At 46.5% G+C, this 26,358-nt stretch overlaps 1 protein-coding gene across 1 annotated transcript in view; it reads left to right on the top strand.

The window, feature by feature from the left end:
- The window catches only part of LOC135205848 (mitogen-activated protein kinase kinase kinase 4-like), a 65,539-nt gene extending 49,666 nt beyond the window's left edge, over positions 1-15,873 (top strand). The window contains exons 10-12 of the mRNA XM_064237101.1: positions 2,002-2,102; positions 2,363-2,542; positions 14,611-15,873. Of these exons, the coding sequence (XP_064093171.1) occupies positions 2,002-2,102; positions 2,363-2,542; positions 14,611-14,694 (365 nt within the window). The 3' untranslated portion in view covers positions 14,695-15,873. The remainder of the gene's footprint in view (positions 1-2,001; positions 2,103-2,362; positions 2,543-14,610) is intronic.
- Positions 15,874-26,358: the final 10,485 nt, after the last annotated feature.

Here is a 26,358-nt window from a genome sequence, read left to right as displayed (position 1 = left end):
TTTTGCATTCAAAGTAATGAGAAGGAATCACTCTATTCTTCATGTATTCAGTAAAATACTTAAACTAATAAAAACTAAAACTACGTACTGTATGCAAAGCACACACATCATCGTTAGCTTCCCGTGTGTAAACGTTCATTCTAAGAAATTCACCGAGTAGTATAACTAACACCTGATTGGCTGGTTGGTAGCCATGGAGATCTGTTATCCAATGACTGCCCTCGGCTTCTGTTCTATTTATAGACATATGTCGTGGATGGCACTAGGTTTGAACTTTACCATGTTCGTGATTTTCTGACTGCTGACGGCAAAAATTACTCAATAATTTTCTTTATATAATTATTTCTTCGTGAAAACAATAATATAATATGATCATTTTAACTTTAATGTATAGTGGTATGAAAAATACCAGTGTGTCTGTAGCGTATGCGTCATAAATATAGTGGTATAAAATACCACATGGTGTTGTATCGATACGTAATCACAAAGTACAAATCCTTTTCCAGGACCATCCTCAAAATTTTACGACTCATCAACTTCAAGACCGATATGGTGAAATATATTATAGTCATACTTATTGTTAAAATTCACAAGTTGAACTGCAAAACATTATTAGATTTTGATTGTTATGTGCATATATTTTTTGCGTTTTACGGAATGTTTGTTTTGAAAATAATAGCTATTAGTGAACATATGGTATTATTTGTCCCACTATTTTATTATAGGTGATCTTATTTATCTCACATTCATTTAACAGTATTAGATTAATTTTTATTTAAATAAACTGTAATTAATAAATATCAATAATGAAAAACATAAAGGGAAAAAATGTTTTTGCTGCAGTAGTGATGTTTGTTTGATTATGCATCTGTCCTCACATTTCCGAAATCTGAAAAATTCCAAAAACCGAAACATCGGAATGTGTGTACTGCACATTTTTTAAACACGCACACAATGTCTACACATTTACTGATACCCGTTGGTGAATGACTCAAATTACAGTATTTAGAGAGAGAGCGAGAGAGATGAGAGAGAGAGAGGAGAGAGACGAGGGAGAGTGGAGAGAGAGAGAGGAGAAGGATGATGTTTAGGACACCAAGGCGTGTTATTTTTACAATTACCCTATATATATTTTCTTAGGATTCTTTTTAATCTTGATATTTTCTATTCAATTCTCGAGATTAGTAAGAAAATTACTGTAACTTGACTAGTAGCAGCACACATCTGAATGACTCGGCCATTAGCATGCTAAACCACCAACCTTATGAACTGACGCTCTCGGAAAAGGAACTCGCATGATACATGAGATACATGACAAAACCACTGTTTATTGGTGAAAATTTTGGGGTCGCATGATATGCGAGATCGCACGTTACTCGAGTATACGGTAAAGGTAGATAGGCAAATAGGCTTAAGTGTCATACATGATAGGCAGTCCCCAGTAACCAGCGATTTGGTTTTATAATGCTTGTCTAGTGACAATGTTAACTGGATTTGTCACATATTCAGACATGGATTTTCTGTCTAGGTTAGAATCTTTGTTGCAGGTAACTATACTGATCAGTCCATCAAAGTACAGAAAGTACAACTGGTAACTTATCACACGAGTACAATCCCATATGTTTGAAAACCAGAACACAATATCACCTAAGCCAATAACTTGAGCAGCTTCTTATACATCTATTTTTATATGCTGATTAGGCAAGAGGAAGACATTTCCTTACAGGTCTTTTCATGTCTTAAGTGGTATTAACCTCTTACACAGTATCCCATTGTATTCAAGTACTGCTAACATATGAATAACATTCTCCTTGTAACAAGCTTCCATTAAATTCATCCTTCAATCTTAAGTTGAACTGTGTGTATTTGTATTATTCCTTTTAGTTCCATCAAGACCACTAATAAATAGTTGTTCAACTATAAGTGCTTACATTGTCTATTGATAAGTAAACTGTTTTATCTGTGCATTGATTTCTATATTTCTATTCTTATTCCATTTAGCATACATGGCACCAGAGATTTTTCAGTCTAGCGAAGGACATGGTCGAGCAGCTGATGTATGGTCGCTTGGATGTGTTGTCATTGAAATGGCAACTGGCAAGGTATGTATGACTATTTTCCTGTCCTTGTGATAAATAGGGTTTTATAAATGCTTCTTTATTCAAATGAATATATTCATTTGATCATTCTTCAAAGTCCTGTAATATTGTCCTTTAGATACTAGAGCCCTCAGACTCCTTGCCCCTTGTCTGGGTGGAGGGGTTTAGAGAGCAACTGCATAGTTCCATCTCATATGGCTTATATGATTATACAGTGTGCTAAATTTCTATTGTATACGACTATTAACTTATTATTATTACAGCGGCCGTGGCCTGAGTATGATAGCAGTGTGCAGATTATGTTCAGGGTTGGAATGGGGCAGTCCCCCACTGTACCAAAGTCACTTTCAGATGAAGGTCATGCTTTTTTGCAGCTGTGCTTCATACATGATCCAAAATTACGAGCAACAACATCACATTTGCTAGACCATACATTTGTAAAGGTTAGTTGTGCTAAAAATTTTCATGCATATTAAGATCATCTCGATAAGAAAAATTAAGTTATGTTCCTGCCATTTCATTTTACTGATTTTAAATGCCGTTTTGTAAAATAAAAATTTTTCAAAAATTGTATTTTTCCTAACTATACAAACCTGAGGTCTTTTAACAATAGGAAGGTACGTAGCAGCAGCTGAACCGGTCGTAAGCTTCGAACAAGGGGGTTCAGTAGTTAACTACTTGTCCGGCTGTTAGCGGTACGCTTGACTGCGAGGCGAGGAGTCACTTTGCTTTAGGCCCAGGAAACGCAGAGTGAGGGGTGGCATGAGGTAGGACTATATGTAAAGGACCTCAGGTTTGTATAGTTAGGAAAAATACAATTTTCGACATTGTTATTTGTTCCGATACGAAATACGAACCTTCGGTCCTTTAACAATAGGAAGACTCACTTATTGGTGGGCGGAATCTGAGTCTTATGAACAGACTGGAGTTCGTCCTACCTTGGATTCCCTCCCTGGTCGTAAGAGCAGAGGGAGGGATCCTAGCCTCTGCCCAGCTGATCGGGGTGTGCACCGCAAGATCAGTGGTCAGACTTCTGGACCAAATTATAAGAGGGAGGTAAGCGTACCTCTTATAAATAGCAAAAAGCAAGAACTAGTTCCTACTTCAAGAGCCAAGGTAAAGTTATGGGTTTGTCTCTTGTTGGCTTCCACTCCCCCCCTTGTTGGGGAGTTGTGGATAAACACTTCTACCCCCTACTGAAAGGGATAGAAAGGGGCTCGGTTGTGTAGCTTACTTGCATCGGCCTCCTGTTCAGCGTAGTGACGACCACGGCCCTCTGCCCACAGGCAGAGGAGAAGAATGAAGAAGAATGAAGGATGAAGAGAAGCCAGTCACACTCTCTTTCACACGTCCATTCATGCAGTCGCACAAGGATGCGATGCTGTTCTGTCCGCTTGGGTGCTGGGTAGACTATACAACTTGTTGAGCAGCCTCCACGGGTCCCAAGGAAAAAGTGTCCAAGGACCTGTGGGTGATATCCCGAAGGTTGAATAAAGAGAAGGTGGTCTAGTTGGCCCAAACCTCTGCCTTCAGAACCTGCGCCAGGGAAAAGTTCTTGCGGAATGCAAGGGTTGGACCAATACCTCTGACTTCGTGGGCTCTCGGACGAAGGGTACGGGTGTCGTCACTGCCAGCTGTCTCGTACGCCCTCCTGATCACCTCACACAGCCAGAAAGAAAGAGTGTTCTTGGTAAACCCATTCTTTCTTGGTAACCCCAGTGCTAACGAAGAGGCATCGACACTCAGGCCTGAGGTGCCGAGTTCTCTTCAGATAGCGCCATAACGCCCTCACAGGACAAAGCAGCATCTCATCCGTATCATTATCAGTGAAATCCTTCAGGGAGGGGATCATGAAGGATTCTGAGTCTTCGCTACGAAGTTCGGGACGAAATCGAGCGTCATGGATCCCCATCCCCTCCAATGCTTGATGTTGAAGGGAAGACCATGAAGTTCCCCTACTCTCTTCGCCGTTGCCAAGGCCAGCAAGAAGAGGGTCTTGAGGGTCAGATCCCTGTCTGACGACTCTTGGAGTGGCTCGAAGGGTCTGCGAGTCAAACTCCTAAGGACGAGAGTCACATCCCATCCCGGGGGCCTGAGTTCCCTGGGTGGGCAAGACCTCTCGAAGCTCTTCGTCAGGAGGGAGATCTCGAAAGAAGAGGAGATATCCACACCTCGCAGTTTAAGGACTAAGGCCAGGGTGGCTCTGTAGCCCTTAACTGCAGAGACGGAGAAGAGCTTCTCTCGTCGAAGGAAGACGAGGAAATCTGTTACCTGCTGAAGAGAGGCTCTGAGAGAGAGAGACCCCATCTACGACACCAAACCACGAAGATGGACCACTTCCCCTGGTAGACAGCCGCAGAGGACTGCCTGAGGTGTCCGGCCATCTCTGTCACTGCGCTGCGAGAAAAGCCTCTCGCTCGCAAGAGATGGTGGATAGCAGCCAGCCGTGTGGCTGGCACAGGAGGTTGTGCCAGGGGGGAATTTCTCAGTGCTTCGGCAAGCAGAGCCGGGGTTGTTTGGGCACCACCAGGATCATCCAAAGGTTCGCAGTGATCAGCGGCCTGCTGATCACTTTGCGAATCAGACAGAACGGGGGAAAGGCGTAGACGAAGAGGTTGTCCCACGGATGCTGAAGAGTGTCCTCTGCGGCTGCCCATGGGTCCAGCACAATCAAGTAGAAAATCTGGAGTTTTCTGTTGTGCCGGGTGGCGAACAGATCCACGACTGGGCGCCCCCCACAGGTTGAAGAGCCTTTTCCGCCACTCTGGATGAAGGGACCATTTCAGTTCCTATCACCTGATCCCGACGACTGAGGTTGTCGGCTACCACATTCCTCTTGCCTGGAATGTAGCGAGCCGACGACTCTATTGAGTGTGCCGCGGCCCACTCATGCACCTGCAACGTCAACTGGTGCAGCGGGAGGGACACTAGACCCCCCTGCTTGTTGACGTACGCCACTACTGTGGTGTTGTCGCACATCAACACCACCGAGTGTCCCACCAGACAGTTCCGGAACTCCTGGAGAGCGAGGAACGCTGCCTTGAGCTCCAGGACGTTGATGTGAAGGTGCTTGTCATGATGGTCCCACAAACCTGCAGTCAGCAACTCCTCCAGGTGTGCACCCCATCCCTCGGTCGATGTGTCTGAGAAGAGCAGCATCTCCGGTGGGGAGTGCGAAGAGGCACTCCTCTTACGAGGTTCCCGTTGTCCACCCACCAGGCTAGGTCCTGCCTCACCTCCTCCGTGAGGGACACAGGGAAGAAGGGAAGGTCCCTTGCCTGTGACCAACACTCCTTTAGTCTCCACTGAAGAGACCGCAGGTGAAGATGCCCATGAGGAACTAGCTTCTCGAGAGACGACAGGTGGCCGATCACGACTTGCCACTGCTGAGCTGGTTGCTCCTGTAGAGACAGGAACTGTCTTACTGCCTCCCTGAACCTGCTGATCCGCGAATCTGCGGGGAAGACTCGCCCTGCTGCCATGTCGATCAGCATGCCCTGGTACTTCATCCTCTGCTTGGGTTCGAGCTCTGACTTCTCGTAATTCACAACAATTCCCAGATCGCGGCAGAATTCGAGGAGTCGATCTCTGTCCTGCAGCAACTGCGACCAAGAGCTCGCCAGGACTAACCAATCGTCGAGATACATCAAGAGACGTATCCCTACCGAGTGGGCCCAAGCCAACACCAGCGTGAACACTCACGTGAACACCTGTGGGGCAGTTGAGAGACCGAAACAAAGTGCCTCGAATTTGTACACCGTCCCGTCGAGGACGAAGCGGAGGTACTTCCTGGAGGATTGATGGACAGGTATCTGGAAATATGCGTTCTTCAGATCCACAGAAAGCATGAAGTTATTCTTCCTGATGGAATCGAGCACCAAACGTGCTGTTTCCATCGTGAACCGAGTCTGGCGAACGAATCAATTCAAGGGAGAGAGATCTATCACTGGGCACCAGCCCCTCGAGGACTTCTCCACTAAGAAGAGGCGGCTGTAGAAGCCCGGCAACTAATCCTGAACGATCTCCACAGCTCGTTTGCTCAGTATGGCTTCTACTTCCTGCCGAAGCATCACGTCCTTGGTCGAGCCAGGAACGTAGGTTTGCAGATGGACCGGGTTGGAGGTGAGGGGTGGCCGAGACTCGAAGGGTAGTAGATATCCCTCCCAAAGGACGTTTACTATCCAGGTCTCCGCACCGTAGCGCTGCCATGTTGCCCAATGGCTCGCCAGGCACCCCCCCACTTCCGGCAGTAGGTGAGGGAGAATGCCGTCCCTAGTATTTCCCACCTCTCTTCGACTTCTTCTTCCCCGCCCCCCCTCGTGAGAAGGAGGGCTGGTGGCGGTCGCTCCTTGAAGAAGTTGAAGGCAGAGTCTTTCCTTTGGGCTTTGACAATGCGATCGTCTTGGCTGCAGAGGAAGCGCTAACCAAACTCTTGGGTTTGGCCGCTGTAGCTTGAGGCTGCCCAGACGCCTTCGAGACTGCCTGGTGTACTAAACGGTCACTGTCGTCACTGCGCCGTCTTTCCACCGCAGCGTCCACCATCTCTCCTGGGAATAGAGAGGAGGAACTCCGCACCGGTCCGTTGCGAAGACCCAGAGCCGCCTCATGCCCAGCCGCCCTGGTCACTCGGGTGAGAACGGCGTCTCTACGCCGGAGAACCAGGTTGGCCCACAGGTGGCCGTCTGGTGGGCCAGGTAGGTGATAGCCCTACCCCCAGACTGGCACAGTCTCACGAAAGCCTGGTCCCCTTCAGGAGTGATGTTCCCTAAGGAGGCCGCGGTTTTCGACTATGTGAGGGACCACAGGTCGAGCCATGAGACTGCTTGGAATGCTGCCATTGCGGTAGATTCCAAGGCAAGTGCCTCCTGTTGCGAGAACCAGAGGTTCTCCAACAGGAGCTGCGGCAGATACACCCTCGGAGTTAGCCTGGCTAGCTCCGGGTTAACCTGTTTGGGCGGCAGAGGGTCCTCTGAAGGCACGTAAAATCGCCTCTGTCGTGGTAGAGGTGGAGGAAGGAGCTTAGCAGACCTACCGGACCGAAGTGAACCCTCCTGTCCGGAGACGAGAGCGTCCATTTGGCCTAGTACGCTGTCAGCCAAGGTTGATCGTGGCAGACCCACCGCCGTCCTGGGTTCCTTCTTAGGTCCCCAGAACGCCTCCAAGCCCGATCTGGGTTCGGTAGGTGGGAGCGGCAAGCCTTCTCCGAGGTCATTGTGCTGACAAATCAGCGCAATTACCTCCATGAACGACCTCTAGATCTTGGGAGTGACTGCATCCTGTGGAGACAGACTGTCAAGCCCTTCCAACGAGAATGCCTCCAGAGACCCTCCCTTCCACAGGAGGAACCACGACAGACCCCTCCTGGTCTCCTCCTACCACTTGCGCATACGATCTGGTTGGTCCGAGGACTGTGCCAGGTTCGTAGGGCGTCGTGGCGGGATCGCGCCCCTCGTGATAGCTCCTGATCGCCTCGCTCTTCCCGGTAAAGCCCGAGGAAGTTGAAGGGATCGGAGAGGCGTACCTGGCGCTCCCCCCGCGCCCACTGGCCACAGTGGCGATCGGTCTGCAGACCTAGTCGAGCGGCTGGACCGAGAACAACGGCGACGGTCCCGAGCGTCAGAAGAGCTGCTGCTGGTCCCCCTCTCCACCCGGTCCTGGTAGGAGTGGCGACAGACCCCTCCTGGTCTCCTCCTACCACTTGCGCATACGATCTGGTTGGTCCGAGGACTGTGCCAGGTTCGTAGGGCGTCGTGGCGGGATCGCGCCCCTCGTGATGGCTCCTGATCGCCTCGCTCTTCCCGGTAAAGCCGAGGAAAGTTGGAAGGGAATCGAGAGGGGGCCTACCTGGCGCTCCCCCCACCCCCGCGCCCACTGGCCGCAGTGGCGATCAGTCTGCAGACTTGGTCGAGCGGCTGGACCGAGAACAACGGCGATGGTCCCGAGCGTCAGAAGAGCTGCTGCTGGTCCCCCTCTCCGCCCGGTCCCGGTAAGAGTGGCGGTCAGGGGACCTGCAGAGTCCGCTGTCGCAGTGAGATCGAGGCCTATCCTCACAGCGCGTCACGCCGCCTGTCACGCGACCGAGGGGACCTCTTCCTCGCCTCAGGCCGCGAGTGGTCTGGGACTGTTGAGTCAACCCTGGGTACCAGTGCGTCGCTGCAGATTGAGCGATCACTGGTCTGGTGGTGATGTCGGGCGCGAAACCCCCCGCCAGTCCTTTTTTTTGCCTCCCCGTGCCTAGATCCTGGTGCCGAGAGAACTCGGATGCTTGGGTCTTGGCTGTCCAGTCACCTGCAGGTGACCGCACACTTGGTGACTCTCGCGAACAAGAGGCCGAGACGGTACCTGGCACCGACTATAATATTTTCAAGATCGAGCCATCAGCGGACATTAAAGATCAAAGGTGCCGAGGCCGTATGGTTGGACGACCATGACGCATGCTGATAGATACCTTCTCAAATCCTACTGACTATTCGGGATTGAGCCATCAGTGGCCATTAAAGATCAAAGGTGCCGTGGCCGTATGGTCGGAAGGCCATAATGTATGCAAATAAGATACCTTCTCAGATCCTACTGACTATTCGAGATCGAGCCATCATGATCTGGTTGCTTGAACATTCCCGTACTATCTTGAGTTAGGCGAATTAGTAAGGTTATAAATATAGCCGAGCATAGACTAGTGCCTAGGCTAACCTTTCGAAACACTTTACCACCTCAGCCTAGAAGGTTGTGGTTGTAGCCTAGCATGGATAGCCCAAACTTTCTTGAATGGCTTTACCCTAACCCAAGTTATTTAGTTTCTAGAGTAAGTTAGTCTATACTAGCCTAGTTAAGTGTACATCTCGGATGGACTTAACCTACTTTAAGTGATGGAGGAGTTAGCCTAACCTAATTGGAAGTGTCAACATAGCCTAACCTAACCAAACCAGGCTCCTAGCCTAATTGGAAGAGTTAACATAGCCTAACCTATCCAAACCAGGGTCCTAGCCTAATTGGAAGGGTTAACATAGACTAGCCTAACCTAACCAAGCCAGGGTCAAACCTGGTCTTGCCAACTTAAAATAGTTAGTCAAGTATACCTACTTAGACTAGTACAAGTGGTTGTAGGCTAGGTTAACCTGGAATCTGCAAATGGGTCTCTTCCATACTGGTCTAGTTTCTATATTGGAGTCATGAACCTAACGTAAAGGGTTCGAGCTTCAGTTGGCTAGAGCAAGGTATTAGTACCTCATCATATCTGGAAGGGGAAAGTGGGAAGTTTCCCATTCTTCAAGAGTGAGGTAGGGTGAAGTGACGTTGGGTACAATTCTGGGCTAGGTTACTCGAGAATAGCACCATGATGGTTTCTGGCAACATAGGATTTCCCTTTGGAGGGTAGCATATTGAACATATGCCCGTATATTGTAACAGGTCACCTCATAAGGTGTTTCGTGGTTGGGATCTTAGTTTTTACAAAAACACTAAGCTGTTTAATAGCTCTCCTAGGGCTGAGGGCTGGCCTGAATGATTGGATATTTCTTATGTGGTTAGGAACCAATTGGTCACCTAGCAACGGGACCTGCAGCTTATTGTGGGATCCGAACCGCACTATATCGATAAATCACCAGAAATAAGTTCTCTGATTCCGCGTTGGCCGAGAGGAACTCGTATAATGGAAAAACCATGTAATAGCTGTCTCGGGTTTCACCCTTCGAGGAGCCTGAGGATTCCATTTGCGATACTAGGAACATCTTGGAGGTTACGCAGACTCTAGGTTCTACCTGTTCCGCCATGTCCCGGACGGAAGGATGGGTTCCAGTAATTAAGGAGGACCCAGGATGAGTGACTGATGAAGTTCATCGCAGCACAATCATCGCTACCAGGTTCGTGTGGGGAAGATGCACCACCGATAAGTAGAATTAATATCTCAAGGTCTGGAGGTTGACCAGTAATCCCTTTCGAACTAATAGTTCTCAGTTTTTCGGTGTAGAGTGTCACCTCGGACGTAACATGACTCCAAAGGTCGTTAGCTCACATATACAGAATGACTCTTTGGCCGTGACTGCCTGTGTAGTGGACGTATCTGTCCATTAAAGGCATTCGGTCAGTAGACAATGATCTGGTGGAGAGGTTGTCAGAACAGAGGGAAGAATCTCTGTAATTACATGTTTACATGCATGGTGATATACATTGGACTGGTGATTGGGCATGTGAATATCGCTTCACATTGACTAATCTTCAGATGAATCAGGAGCAGTGAACTGGATGGGGCACATAAGAACTCTGATCTGATAAGTGAAGACATACTCTGTATCAGAGTAGCCTTGACGGATTACCACCAGGCACAACATCAGTCACGTTACAGGAAACTGACTGTGGATGGGGGGTCTTCCTCCTCTGACCTTGGGAGTACTCAATAACCAGGGTTTTGACATAGACTCAAAAGTAGTTGGCCATCGGAATCCAGACTCAAAAGTAGTTGGCCCCGGAATCCGGGATAATGAGTCAATGCAGCACAGGTCATGATGACATACATTTCTAAGTCATGATCAGTACGGTGGTGAGTATGTGTGAGGGACCTTATCAAAGTACTCTTTGGTTATAGAAAGAACTAAGTCACCTAGAACATTAAGGTGGTAGACGTATAGGAACAGGCTAAACAGAGGCGATCGGTCAAGCCTACTCCTTGTTTGTCAAGTTGTACCAATGGGTTATACAGGAGAGAAGGTCATCAGAGGAATATGGGCCTCCTGGCATTTAAGAACATATCTGTTAAAATGATCATGACGATTGGTCTGTGACTGTATCGAAGCTCAAAATTGAGCAATTTTAAGGATGTGTCTGTCTGTTCATTGAAATTTGAGAGTGGGTTCTTTGTTATGAAAACCACTTTCAATTTCCTGTATATATATATATATATACAGTAAGTCCTCGGGTTACGCTGGTCTCGACTTACGATGTTTCGTGGTTACGAACGCGCCCCATAAAAATATAAAAAATAATATTTTGCGTCGTTCCGTCTTACGTGGTTTAGCGTCGTAAGCAACGTAAACAAAAGACGCGAACTAGTCCGGGCGCACGGCGGAAGAATACGCTTTGTGGGGGAGAGGACGGCGTCGCTTCGCTACGCTCATTACCTCGCCCATACGCCATTTTGGTTGTTTACACTGCTCTCTCCCTCGTGTTGTATCGTTTTTGTAACTTTTTGCTCTTGTTATGGCTCCCAAGCGCAAGGCGGACTCTTCTGATGGTAGTACATCGAAGAAAAGAAAGGCCATCACCATGGAAATTAAAGTGGACATTATAAAGCGATCTGAGAAGGGAGAAACGCCAACAAACATTGGCCGCTCGCTATGGCCTTAGCCGTTCGACCGTTGCTACCATTATCAAAGATAAAGAGCGCATCGTTGAACATGTGAAAGGATCTGCTCCTATGAAAGCGACAGTGATAACTAAGCAGCGTAGTGGTCTAATAATTGAAATGGAAAGGTTATTGGTGCTGTTGGTTGGGAAGACCAAAATCAACGGCGTATCCCAGTCAGCCTTATGGTGATTCAGGAGAAGGCGAAAAGATTGTTTGAAGCGTTGAAAAAAGAAAAGGGGGAGGGAAGTGAAAGTGAAGAGTTTGTGGCTAGTAGGGTGGTTTATGCGATTTAAGGCTCGGGCCAATTACCATAACCTTAAATTGCAAGGTGAAGCTGCTAGTGGGGATGAGAAAGCAGCGAGTGAATTTCCTAAAGCGTTGTCTGAGATAATTAAGGAGGGGGGTTATTCTGCTCAGCAAGTGTTTAACGTAGACGAGACAGGTTTGTTTTGGAAACGTATGCCTAACCGCACTTACATCGCCAAGGAGGAGAAGTCAGCACCCGGTCATAAAGCCAGCAAGGAGAGGCTAACTTTACTTCTTGGGGGTAATGCTGCTGGCGACTTCAAACTGAAGCCCTTGTTGGTGTATCAGGCTGAAAAATCCAAGGGCACTCAAGGGCATTTGGAAGGGTCAACTACCAGTAATTTGGGAAGTCCAACAAGAAGGCATGGGTGACACTTGCAGTGTTTGAGGACTGGTTCGTAAACCATTTTGTTCCAAGTGTGGAGCGGTATTGCGCCTCCAAGGGTATCCCCTTTAAGGTGTTGCTAGTGCTGGACAATGCCCCTGGACACCCTGCCCAGCTGGGAGACGTTCAACCCTAATGTCAAGGTGGTTTACCTTCCACCTAATACCACGGCCCTTTTACAGCCTATGGACCAAGGAGTGATTGCTTCGTTCAAGGCCTACTACCTACGAAGGACAATTGCTATGGCTTTACAGGCAACTGAAACCAAGAAGGACTTGACTCTGAAGGACTTTTGGAAATCCTACAACATCCTTGATGCTGTAAAGAACATTGCTAATTCCTGGGAGGAGGTTAAGCAAACAAACATGAATGGTGTCTGGAAGAAAATTTGTCCTCAATTTGTGAATGATTTCCATGGGTTTGAGGACACAGTTCAGCTAGTTGTCAAGAACGTTGTTGCCCTGAGTAAGGAAATCAATTTGGAGATGGAGGTTGATGATGTTACAGAGCTGCTGGAGTCTCATGGCGAGGAGTTATCTGCTGAGGACCTGATACAACTGGAGAAGCAGATAATAGAGGAAGAAGAAGAAGCACCACCCCAGAGCCTAAGGCTTTCACAAGGCAGGACTTGATAAGAGGATTTGCAGAGTTGCAGCAAGCGTTGTCAACTTTTGAGGCTCAGGATCCCAACTTGGACAGGTTCACTAGGGTTTCCAGAGGCGTCATGGATTTGATGCAGTGTTACAAGGAGATCTTGGATGAAAAGAGGTCGCTCTCTGTTCAGACTAACCTGGAGCAGTATTTTAAGAAGGTAGAGAGGCCTGCAGGAGATCCTGTACCCTCTACCTCAGCTGCCTCTGCTAATCCAGACTCGCCTGCCCCACAATCTCCAGCACTTCTGAATGTTCTGCTACCCAGACTCACCTGCCCCAGTATCTCCAGCACCTTCTGTAGGTTCTGCCTCACCTAAAGACTCACCTGCCCAACATCTCCAGTAGTATGTTCTGCCTCACCTCAAGAATCACCTAGCCTCACGCATCTCCAGTTACTAGTATGTTCTGCCTCACCTCAAAGAATCATCTGCCTCAGGCCATCTCCAGGTAACTAGTATGTTCTGCCCTCACCCTCAAGAATCATCTCGCCCTTCAAGCAATCTCCCAGTACTAGTATGTTCTGCATCCTCCTCAAGAATCATCTGGCCCTCAGATCTCCCCAGCAACTTCTGGAGGGTTCTTTTTCCTTCTTCACTAACCTCCCCCAGTCTCTCCAGCACCGCAGCTTCCTCTCCAGTGTGCAAGCCAATCAAACTAATAAAGATAAGGAATTGTTCTCTCGTTGTTTATTGATAGGTATTTACATTAAATCATGTGGTATTTTTCAATGTTTCCGACTTACGCTGAAAATCGTGTTACGACGCATCGTAAGAACGGATCAACGTCGTAACTCGAGGACCCCCTGTATATATATATATATATATATATATATATATATATATATATATATATATATATATATATATATAATATATAAGGTTGCCCAGAGGTCCTTGGACTCCAATTTCCTTGGGTCCTTTGGTGGCTGCCTCAACAAAAGGTGTAACTCATCCAGTACCCCTGGACAGGTCAGTTGGTATCTTGTCTAAGATGATGATATGAATATGAAATGGAGGAGTTAACTGGCCTCTTTCCTTTTCAAATTTCTGTCTCCTTCTTTACTTAGGGCAGTAAGAAGAGAGTACCATCATAAGCTGGAACGGACAAGGTACAGGTGAGTGAAGTGGCCATACTGTTACCTATCAGTAGCAGGACATTCCTCTCTTTAGCAAGGGGGACAGGAATGATAACAAACCTACATGAGTGGATGAATTGGTTTGTTAGGGGAACAGATCTTTTTATCTTCCTCGGACGCAATGAACTATGATGTGTAAAAAACCCAGAAGTCTGACTCTATGATATTCATATATGTCTTAGATTCGGAAATACTGGTCAGTTGTTTCTTAGAATTCTGGTATTCAGAAAACTGATCAAAGGTGGCAAACTCCCAGTTGGTTAATAGTACTTACCTCCCACCAAGAGTAAGTCTATCCTAATGTTGAGACCAAAGGTTTGTTTCGTATATGAACAAATGACAAATTTGTAACTAATTTGTATTTTTCATAACTTACAAACCTGAGGTCTTAACATACAAAGGCCCACCTCTAACCACCCCTCTATCAACTAACCTGGGTTGGAAGAATAACTAACGGGGTCACGAGTTAGTGAGGGGTATGTGGGTTTCCCCACATGTCTCGTGACCAAGGACAGATGCCAATAGTCCCTTGCGTACACAATTATTTTAAACTTTACTGGTTTCCAGCTGGCGCTGAGTATTTATCCTAATGTTAAGACCTCAGGTTTGTAAGTTATGAAAAATACAAATTTGTCGTATTGCAAATATAAGTTTATTCTTGTTTTACTATATTTACCACTATTTCTTTGCAGGTGGATACAGGGGAAGACTGTACATCACTACCTCTTTTTTCAAATTCACCTTTTGTGCCTTACATGAAGTTATCGACTGCCTAAACTTACTATTTATGTTCTACAAAGAGTATCTCCATTGGTAGTTTGTATTGGTGCACAGTATAATCTTGCATCCTAGTTGGCTTTTATGGCTAATTATTTTATGTTTTTATGCCTAAGTTTTTATGCCTTTTTCATTTATCAAATGAAAGATAAGTTAAAATATGTCATTGCTTGAAGAGTTTGTATATAGGAACATGAAAACGGATGCAGTTAAAACTCTCCCAGAGCTGAATCCAACCATATATTTGTTGTAGAATAACCTATAATCTTATATTTCATTGTGTAGATAATGAATTTGGGGACTTTTCATGGATATTTTGTGCAGACCATTTGAGAATGTCCATGAGGTTATACAGTATCTCCTCCTGAATAGTGCATAAATGTGATAAACTTTGCTCATAAATTTGAACAAACTAATCAGGAGGAGTTTAATGTTAACATGGAAGTTGGGTACGGGTTCTTTCTTTATCATTACTATTTTAAGCTTCTTGCATATTCTGGATTCTAATTTACCTCGACCTTTGCTGCTAGCTATTTGCTGCAGTGGTTTCATGCTCATGTATGCAAACTGCAGGGGATGATGATAAATATGGAGTGTATTGTTTGTTCAGAATTATGTGCATTTTGGAATATGAAGTTGTAAGCTCCATTGTGTCTTTAAAGGTTTTAAGGATGAAAATCTAGCATTATAAACTCTTTCATATATAAAACGTGATTTCAAGGTGGACAGTGTAAATTTATTATATTTATATTAGATTGCTATATATTTCACAGAAAGTATTGTATTATCATAATTATGTAAGCTGGTTCTAATTATTAGAAAAATTTGTCACACGCTTTAGAAGAGTATTTAAATTTTTGGAAAATAATTTAGTGTATATTAAATACCAGCTCTTATATACAGAAGATGTTGGAAATTTTAAATTTAGAAAATCTGGCAAAACAGAAAAGTTGTTCACTTTAAAAGCAAAAACATTTTTTCATAATGCATTGACGTTTGCTTTGAGTAAAGAAAACAAAAAGATATCAGAATGTTATCTAAATGAATTGCAGACTACAGAAATATACCCTTACGTCCTTTTTATTTTTATTATAAATAGTGTCTCAAATATGATACATTGTTTTGTTATTTATATATTTTATGTGGTTTTTAGTTAATAATAACTTTAAAGAAATGAACACTGTATTTTGATTATTAATTATTTTCCTATATCATTTTGTACACTTTTCAAATGAAATTAAATCCATGAAAATTTTGTTTTTGTGTACAAACCATTGCATTTAATTGGCTTTTGTTTGATTTCAAAGGGTTCACTGCATACCCATGTCTATGAATAAAAGGCAATTATTCTGCACTGCTGGTGGCTGTAGACCCAGCCCCCCCCCCTCCCCCCACAAAGTCAACAATTCAACATCACATCTCTTGTCAGTAAAAAAGCTTACTCCAAAAACAAGATGTCAGTGCCAAATTCAAGGGAATGGGGTGGACTTGGCGTAAGATAATGCCTTTTATCTATAAAAAATTGTTCCAAAGTTTTCATGTGATCATTTGAAACAAACCATTGCATAGATAGCAAAATACATTCCTATGTTAGGTGACAGAATATAATAGATTACATCTTTGCAGAATTATACTTGATCTTCCATAAGTAAAAAATAATGCTTGGCTGACCTGGATTGACTGTCAATAGTCATCTGTTTTCCAACCACATGGTGTTGAGTGGTTGTGTTCATGTCAAAATTCTAACTGCACCGTGTCCTTGTGCACATGGTGTGATTTAGCTGTAATAAGTTTGGATACTTTTCGCAGTTTCTCCTGTATGGCACTGCTTAATTTTTCTTTTTGAACTATGTCATCTACAGCCAGCAGAGGTAGAAGCCTTACGCTTCATAGGAACGAGTTTTGTACTCCATTTATTCCTTCGGTTTTGCTGGGCAACCCTCCTCCAAAGTTTCCTCCCAGCAAACTCTCGACAATGCTTGCAGCAAGAGTAACACTCAAAAATAATCATAAAAGATATACTGTTGCCCCCCTTACAAGCAGAGGGCGTGAGGATGTAATTGGGGGTGAATGTTACACCCTTGGCTGCCAGCCCCCAGACACACTGGGGGAAGATGGCCTGCAAGTATATTACAAATTGTGGGTTTGTATATATGTATTAACAAATATCACAGTATATTCAGAATTATATAAAAAAACTAATTAGAGAAAAGAAAAGATCCCACTAAGCAAATATATTTCAACGACTGTCAGGTCAGAGCTCATGAAAATGTGTCTGCATCACAAGACAGCTGAGAGCAACTTGGAATGCTTACATCCGAGCAGGTGGGTATTCCCCCTACCAGACGGTAGGTTTACTGCCTAACCACCTTGTTTAGAGTTTAGCAATTGTTTCCCAGCTTTGCCAATGCATAGTAGTAATTCCTACCGTAAAGGAACAAAGGTTTGTATATTGTGTACAAACAACCACAGATTACAAGGTAAAAATGTATTTCAATTCAACCACATGACCTGGGGGGATGGTGTATTCCTAGCCTCATTTTCACTATTATAGGTAACAAAAATCGCAATTGTTCATATACGAAACATACCTTCAGTCTTAACATTAGGATTTACTAGCGCCAAGCTGGAAACCGGTAGAATTAAAATGAAACTTGTGCGATCCAAGGACTATTGGCATCTATACCAGGTCACGGGGCATGTATACCCAGAATGCCCTCGGCGTCGTGTGACCGACCCGCCAGTTATCTTTTTACCACCTTTAAGATAGGATGTGTTCTCTTGTCTTATCTGTTTAAAGCCGGTTTTAGTTTGCCTGTTTTTATCCATTACAATTTAATTTTTCTTATTAATTCTCTTTTCTGAGTGTGCTCAGTGTGGGTGTGAGCTGTAAGAGTGTGTAATTGGTGAGATGGAGTGTTATGCATTGCCATCGGGATCTTCTTCCGTTTTGAAGACGAGACAAAGGAAATGTGGCTTCCCGTGTTCAAGATTCCTAACTTCGGTGTTGACGGATCCTCATCCAACATGTAGTAGGTGCAGCGAAAATGTATTTACTATTACTAATCCTTGTTCTGTTTGTCGTGGTTGGTCGGTGGAACAGTGGAGGAAGTTTTATGAGAAAGGCCAGTACAAAAGAAGAAGTCGACAACATCTTTGGATGACCAAGCGTTGCCGGCTTCTTTTGTATCGGCAATACACCAGACTGCTCCATATGTTTCGCCACCTGCCTTTGATTTGTCCCATACCCCTTCGGTTTCTCCTAGTGGTTAGTTTTCAGAAACGTCAGGAGGGGTTTCGGGTAATTTGCTGCATAATATTTACGCTCCTTTGTTCCCAGCAGGGAGGGGGGGGAGCATCACCATCTTTGTTCCAGGTGCCGGCTCCCGACTCGAACAGGATGGAAGGTACGTGGGCGGCGCTAGGCCTCCCGGGCATACCAACCTTGGAAGGTTTGCTGTCGCATTATATGGCGTCACGGTTCCAGCAGAATCCGGCAGCGCTGAATATTCCTCATCCCCCGGGCTTGCACACTATGGGAAATAATGTCGCGGCTACGCCAACAACTTCATTGGTTACGGCGATGCAGAACGTTGGGGGTAGTTTTGCAGCAAATGCAGGGATGCCAGCAGCAGCAGCCCAGGCTCTCTCTACAAGATTGGTGACGTCACAACCGACGTCACACACCGACATGGCAGACGCGATGACGTCCCAGCCTACTGCTTCTCAGTCTTCTTCGCTGCCTCAGACTCAAATACGCATTCTGACTTGGTAGTACACACTGTAATGAAGAAATTACAGGATCTAGAGAAGAAAATTAATAAGAAAGACAAAAAGAAAAGGCGTGATTCGTCGTTGTCTTTGTCTTCTTCCTCTAGCTCGGCGTCATCGCTAAGTTCGGTGACGTCACGGCGTGTACCAGTCAAGCGTTAGAGGATACTGGATTTCGCGACTGTTTCTCGGGCCAAGAGGAGAAGAGTGAATTCGTCTTCATCTTCGGGCCAGGACGTCACATCCCAGTCAGCAAGAAAGGCAAGAAGTCAGTGGCTGGTAAGCTCAAAGCTAGTGGGCGAAGCCGTTTACAAGAGTCAGAACGAGCGAGTGAGTCGACGACCGATGGGATAACGGCCGACGCGGAGTTGCCAGTAGAGACTATAAAGAGTCAAAGAAAATCTACAGTGTTGTTGGCGAAGTCGGCATTGAGGGCAAAAAGTGCAGCAAAGGATAGAGCACAGATAACGGTTTTGCCTGTAAGACCATTTAAAATATGGAGAAAAGATGATAAGGCTCCTATTAAAAGGTCGAAAAATAGCGAGTTGGCAACCTTGTCTGATACGTTGGTGGAAGGCGTTGTCCCCCTAAATAAAGGATCAAGGCCAAATTCTCCAACGGTCGTTGGAGACGATATTAATCGTCATGGAGAGGAAGTGAGCTCGGTTTTGAGAGAGCTTTCATCTTGGAGATATAGGCAAGATTCTCGCTCTAGATCGCGAGTAGAGAAGGAATGAGGCGGTCTCGTTCTCCTGCTGACTGTTCGGGATTGAGCCGTCGGCGGTCAGCGGAGATCAAAGAAGCCGCGGCCGTAGGGGCAGACGGCCATGAAGCACCCGGATGTTTGTCAGGGGATAGGAGTGAGATAGCATCTCCTGTGGCTGAGCACAGTATGCTAGAACCTGAGGAAGGAGAGAACCAAGAGTTTCTGGCTTCGTATGCCGAGGTGATTGATTTGATTCGTCAATTCAATAACCTTTCGGAGAGAGCTGAAACACCTGCCAGTATGCTTCCTCCGGGGATTGATATGGCGTTTGGTGCGAAAAAGGATACCAAGATGTCATATGAATTGCCTTGTTTCAAATCATGCGGAGTCCGTTTTACAACACGTAAACGCATGGATCGCGGGAAGGGATAATTCCTTCAGATTGAATAGATCATTTAAGTTTATCCCTCCTCCAATGATGAAACAGAAAATATTATACGACACCAACGGTTCCTTTACTGTCTAGACAAATTAACCCAAATGTGGTAAGGTTAAGGCCTGGATTAACCTTAGATCAAGTGAAAATGGAATGCCCTTCGATGAATTGCAAAGAGGCTGCTATGTTAGAAGCAACAGCTTCTTCTGTCTTTCAGACTGCTTCTTGGTTGGATCTTTGGTCAACAGCAGTTGCAAAGATTGCATCCTCAGAAGTGACGAGGAAGGCAGTGGATGAATCAATGTTCATTAGATTACTACAATCAGGTGCCAAAGCAATTGCATACTTGACAAATTTAAGTGCCAATGTTTGGGCAAATATCCTGTTAATGAGGAGGGATGCACCTTTGGCTAGACTAAGTCGCACTGTTGATTTGGATTCCCTGCTAGCAATGAGGAATGGGCATATCTCAAGAGTAGCAATTGCTGTTGCCAAAGGCCATACTAGAAAAGGCTATAGGCAGGAAAAGGATGGACACTAACGATAGATTGGTACAGCAGGCAGTCAGGAAAACATCTAGCAGTCAGGCTAATCCTATGGAGGTAAGGCAACAGCAAATACCTCAGAAGAAGCCAGTGAGGCATAACATCCCTAATAGAGCAACAAGACCCTCTTCCCCAAAGAAATTAACTCATCGGCTCTTTCACAATAGAAATAACAGAGGAAGGGGGATTAGGGGAAGAGGAAGGGGCTCAAGACAATAGGATAGGCGCCTTTCATCACTCAGCCACACCAGTGGGGGGTTGCCTGGCAAATCACTGGGAGGTGTGGCAGGAACTGGGAGCAGAGCAGTGGGTGGTGGAGGTTCTCAGAGTCTGGTATTTGATTCCGTTCGAAGTATCCCCACCCCTGACAGAACAGCCATTGCCTCACCTCGCTTATGCTCAAGAACCTCAGAAGCCTTTTACTCTGCAAGAGGAAGTGAAGAAGATGATGGCAAAAGGGGCTGTGGAACAAGTATCCATGCCATCAAAGGGGTTTTACAGCAGGATTTTCCTTGTACCCAAAGCCAGTGGGGACTGGAGGACAGTAATAGACCTGTCAACTTTGAATCTGTTTATAAGAAAAACCAGATTCAAAATGGAAACTCCAAAGACGGTTCTACAAGCAGTCAGGATCAAGGGCTTTATGCTGACAATCGACTTAAAAGACCCATGCTTTCAGATCCCAGTCCATCAGTCTTCCGGGAAATTTCTTCACTTCAGTCTTGCAGAGAAAGTTTTCGAGTTCAAAGTTCTGTGCTTCGGATTGCCTGTTAACATCTCCTCAAGTATTTACAAGTGTTCACTCTCGTATCGACATGGGCGCATGCTCTGGGGATCAGGCTAATAAGATATCTAGACGATTGGCTGGTGATAGCAGAGTCCAGAGAGAAATTACTTAGGGACAGGGCGACCCTTCTACGGTTTTGTCACAGCTTAGGCATTGTGATAAATCAGTTGGATCCAAGTCAATGGCTGGTGTATCTGGGAATGGTTATAGACACAATAAAAGCCAAAGTATTCCCGACAGACCAGAGAGTAGAGAAATGCAAACAAGTGGTGAATGCCTTTCTGGAAAAACAAACACAGCCAGCAAAACAGTGGCAGATAGTACTGGGAGTTCTAACTTCCTTGGAGAAGCTAGTACCACAAGGGAGGTTACACCTTCGATCTCTACAATGGAGGATGAAGGGGTTCTGGTCACCAATAGTAGATCACCCGTACGAGCAGATTCCCTTGTCGGCAGAAGTGAGGAAAGACTTGTTGTGGTGGGTGAATGACGACAATCTGACAGTGGGTGTCCCCCTTTACCAACCCTCCCCGGATCTCCTGCTGTTCTCAGATGCGTCACTAGAAGGTTGGGGAGCACATATGGAGGAGCTGATGGTTTCAGCAAAATGGAGCGGCGAGGACAGAAAACTCCATATAAACGTGCTGGAGCTAAAAGCAGCATTTCTAGCACTACAGGAATTCCGGGAGAGGGTGCAGGGGCATTCAGTGGTTTTGATGTCAGACAACACCACAGTAGTAGCTTACATAAACAAACAAGGAGGTCTAGTGTCTCAATAGTTACATGTGATGACAGTTCAACTTCATCAGTGGACTGTAGAGAACTTAGTAGACATCAGGGCCAGATATATTCCGGGAAAAAGAAACATAGTGGCTGACAAGTTGAGCCGCAGGGATCAGATCCTGGGAATGGAGTGGTCCTTGCACCAACAAGTAGTGGACAGAATGCTCAGGTTGTGGGAAAGGCCGATCACAGACCTATTCGCAACCAGGTACAACAAAAAGTTGGGAGTGTATTGTTCGGTAGTCCCGGACGTAGAGGCAATAGCAGAAGATGCTCAACAACACCCATGGGACATCTGGACGACTACGCATTTCCTCCATTTTGTCTATCCATCAGGTTCTGAAGAGGGTAATGCGGTCTCAGAACCTCAGAATGACTCTGGTAGCTCCGTTATGGCCAAAGGCGGAATGGTTTCCGGACCTCTTGGAACTCCTGATAGACGTGCCGAGAGTTACCCCCATGGAACAACCTGCTATGTCAGCCACACGTGGAGAGATACCACTGGTCGGTGAAGTCCCAATCACTTCACGGGTGGAGACTGTCGAGTATCTCTTGCGAGCGAGAGGTTTTTTGCAAAAAGCAGCAGCGCACATGGCAGGAAATATCAGAAAGGCATTGGCAGCAGTATACCAAGGAAAATGGTCAGCATACTGTGATTGGTGTCATAGAGGGAACTTGTCTCCACTTGGTACCACTATTCAGCAATTAGCAGACTTTCTGATATATCTCAGGACAGAAAGGCATATGTCTGTGTCTGCGGTGAAGGGGTACAGGGCTGCTCTAGCCTCGGTCCAACGCATGAAAGGCGTGGACATTTCATCTTCATGGGAGTTGGCCATGTTGATGAAGAGCTTTGAGCAGTCATGTTCACCAAAGGAACTGAAAGCCCCAGATTGGGATTTGACCATGGTACTGAGTAGTCTGACAAAACCCCCCTATGAACCATTAAAGCAGTCCAGAGATAGGAGCCTGACCTGAAGACAGTCTTCTTATTGGCCCTAGCTTCAACCAAAAAGGGTGGGGGAACTACATGGCATGTCATCTATTGTAAAGCACTCGAGAGGTTGGAAGTCAATGGCATTCGAGTTTGTGCCAGAATTCGTGGCCAAGACTCAAAACCCATCAATAGTGGACAGCAGATTTGACTTTTTTTTTTTTTTTTTTTTTCCATACCTTCTCTGGCAGATTTTGTAGATCATGACAAAGATGAGATGCTCCAGATTGCTGAGTATGCTCACCGTCAGGAACCAGGCACGGAGTGGAAAGATGGTAAGAGTCACTCAGGTGACTCTCGCCAAACCGGTGATCACTCGCGCAGCGATCGTCCGGTACCCAGGGTTGACGTGACCGTTCCCACGGGACCGTCCACGCAGAGACCAGTGGAAGCTGCCCATCCAACCCTCTTGAGAGGTTTTGGCCTCGATGAGGACTTGGACAAGCCATCAGGTCCTCCTTCCCAGATCGCGCTAGGGCCTGTCTGCTTCAGCAGCCACCACAGTCCCTTCCTGGATGGGGGAACCTTCTGCCATCCTGAGGAAGTTGGTGAAGAAGATGAGGAAGGTGTTGTCATCATCTTCATCTTTGTTGTTGTCTTCTGCCACCTCTTCCTCTTCGACTTCCAAGGACCCACAACCAAGGAAGAAGAAGGTGGCCTCTCCCCCCCTCCCCAAGTCTCACACAGGGACTTCTAAGGGTCTGTCTCGCTCCGGTGAGAAAGGTGGGTCTTTTGCTGGTCCTTCCATTCCTCCGGGAATGGGGCCCGTCTCTCCTTACTTGGGAAAGAAGACGGGGACCATGGAGGTACCAGCCACTGCTGGTACCTCCTCCCCCGGCTCCAGAGGTTCCACCTCCGGACTGTGCACCCAAGGTCCAGACTGCTGAGTACGCTCACCGTCAGGACCCAGGCACGAAGCGGAAGGATGGCACAAGTCACTCAGGTAACTCTCGCCAAACCGGTGATCGCTTGCGCAGCAATCGTCCGGTACCCAGGGTTGATGTGACGTTCCACCAGACGTTCATGTGGCGAGGCTGGGAAGAGGTCCCCCCCGTCACCAGGTCCAGCCTCGGCTAAACCTGGTACCGTGGCGCATCAAAGAGGATAGTGCTCGCTCTCACCGCGTTAGTGGACAGTACCAGTCACCTGACCGTTGCTCCCACCGGGACCGGACGGCTTGCACAACTGGTAGCACTCCCCTGACGCACGAGACCGACGCTACCGTCGTCGGTCCAGCGCTTCTCGGCAAGGAGACTGCTGGTCCAGACCTGCAGCTCGATCACCACAGCGGGTTGGTGATCGCCTGCAGTCCTCTCAGCCTACTGGTTCTGCTAGTAGGCAGGGTAAGAGCGTCAGGTCTCCCTCACCTGTCCCTTCAACCTCCTCGGGCTACACCGGAAGGAACAAGGCAAACAGGAGTGACCGTGATGAAGGCGCTTCTTATGGTCAGGCCACAAGCCTGGTTCAGTCTTAGGAGTGAACAGATCATACGCTCAAGTGGTTGGAGGAGATCGTGGGGGCTGACAAGGACGATGATGCTTTCTTAGACTCACGGAGTGACCATCACCGCGCACGCAGAGACTAGTGTGGCCTACCCCTTTGGTCCTCTTGAGAGTTTTCGGCCTTGACGAGGACTGGGACGCGTCGGAGGACGATATCGGCTCTCTCCTGTCAGGTGCACGCTCAGCCCCACCCAGACGATGGTCACGGTGGCGGCAGACGTTTTGCCTACAGTACGAGTTTCGTAACCCTCCTCAGGAAAACGTTTTCTCCAGACGGTAACATTTTCCTAGACTCTCGGAGCGGCCTTCACCGCAGGTTGATGGCTGCCCGTGACTCGCTTCTCCGGCTGCTAGTTCCACTGGCAAGGCGAGTGAGAGCGTCCAGTCTTCCTCCCCCATTCCCTCTCTTCCTTTGGCTATGCCAGGAGTGGCAACGTGAATGGGAGGGATCCTGCAGAGCGTTCTCCGTAGGATTTGGTGGCGGGGACTGCATTCCTGGAGGGACCTTCAGGTCCTGCCGGACACAAGTCCCCGTCGTTGAGGAAGGATCTTGCCCATTCCTCCTCGATTTCTACGGGAATCGGGAGGACCACCACCCAATGATCATCTGACAAAATTCGAGGGGGTTTTGCAGAGCGCTTAAAATTCTTCAGAATTTCTAGCACTCTCCGAGTGTTTTTGTCTTCTACGATCTGCAAACACTTGGGCAAGACCACAGTCCAGAGTGGGCGAGACAAGAATTCCTGGTAATTGTTACTACAATAATTGAGAATCTCGCCGAATGCTCAAATTCCTAGGAAAGCCATTTATTCCTGGAATTTCTAGTGTTCGAAGGAAGTACTGCTGCTGAAGGAAAAATATCTTGGGAGGGGCTCAGCCTGGATGGACCTGACGGTCCGTCACCTCAGTATGCGGTCAACTCAGAGATAGAGAAGAACAGGCAATAACAGTCTCCTCTCCTTTTTTTCCTTTTACTTCTTGGTTATACCAGAATGAAACAAGGAAATACGAGGACTTCGGTGGAGTTTACTCCTCGGAATTCGAACCCAAGAGACTATGTTTATGGTTCAATCCTAGGATCATACCAAACATACGTTAATCCGTTCAGGATGGATAGCCCCGAGAGTTTGAATGCCTCTCCGGTGCTACTGTTTTGGGAACATCCAGTTCGGCCTGAACTATTCGTCTTCGGTATCCTGTTATCACCACAGAAGTCTTCCTTCGGGAAAACTTCACCTTCGCTCTCTTCATTAGAGAATAAAGGAGGTACAGGAATAACTGTAGTTAACTCTAAGGGTATGTGACCGAGACAAATAGTATCTTCTCTTAATAGAACTACAACTTGGGACTGCCTTGCAAGCCTCCCAAGAGTTACCGGTTTCGATTTTGAGATACTAGTGGTATTGTTTACAACAACACCACCACAGCATTTGCACACACGGAATAGGATGGTTTTCTTCACTCCCATTTCGGTTAAAATGCAAATGCTTGAGCGTATTTTTCTGGTGCTCAATAGTTCTAGCTGAACGCATTCCTTCTTGGAATGGGTTACCTGGCAACTCAGGATGACAAGTGAGCGAGAGCTAGCAGTGTACAGGCTGCCTGCCAGCCTGCCTGCCTCAGCCAGTACCAACTGGCTCTCCAAGATAGTTCAGTCGAACATTGTCTCTCCTCCTCTGCGATGATTGACTACCGAATTGAATCTGCCCGGCAATCACAGACTTGGGTCTCTGGTTGGCTGGAATTCTCGCATACGTGTATGAGCATCTCTCCTGCATTGCCTTTTGCTGTTGCGAGAATTTTCAGACAGAGATATCTCACTAGACTCGTTATCATCTTTGTGTTTACCTCATGGTAACAGAAGTCTGTAGCCTAGTCGTCTTCTTCATCGCACCTGCCGCTGCTAGGACGCAGAATGATTTCTTCAGACAATCTCTGAGTTTGTCTTCTAAATACATCTCGTAATTCATAGGTGTGCAATTAATCGTTGTTAACCCCGAATTGTAGATGAATAATGGAAGACTTCGCCTGTTCCCCGCCCTGCCAGCTCTGCTTCCAAAATAATAGAAATGTCCTCCTTGATCCAGCCAATGGGAAGTGGTTTTTCAGGCAATAAAATCCCAGTTTTCATTACTGAAA

Source organism: Macrobrachium nipponense, chromosome 24 (assembly GCF_015104395.2).
Source record: "Macrobrachium nipponense isolate FS-2020 chromosome 24, ASM1510439v2, whole genome shotgun sequence".
NCBI classification, from domain to species: domain Eukaryota; kingdom Metazoa; phylum Arthropoda; class Malacostraca; order Decapoda; family Palaemonidae; genus Macrobrachium; species Macrobrachium nipponense.
The sequence above is the reverse complement of the archived record's forward strand: the minus strand, read 5'-3'. Positions and strand labels throughout refer to the sequence as shown.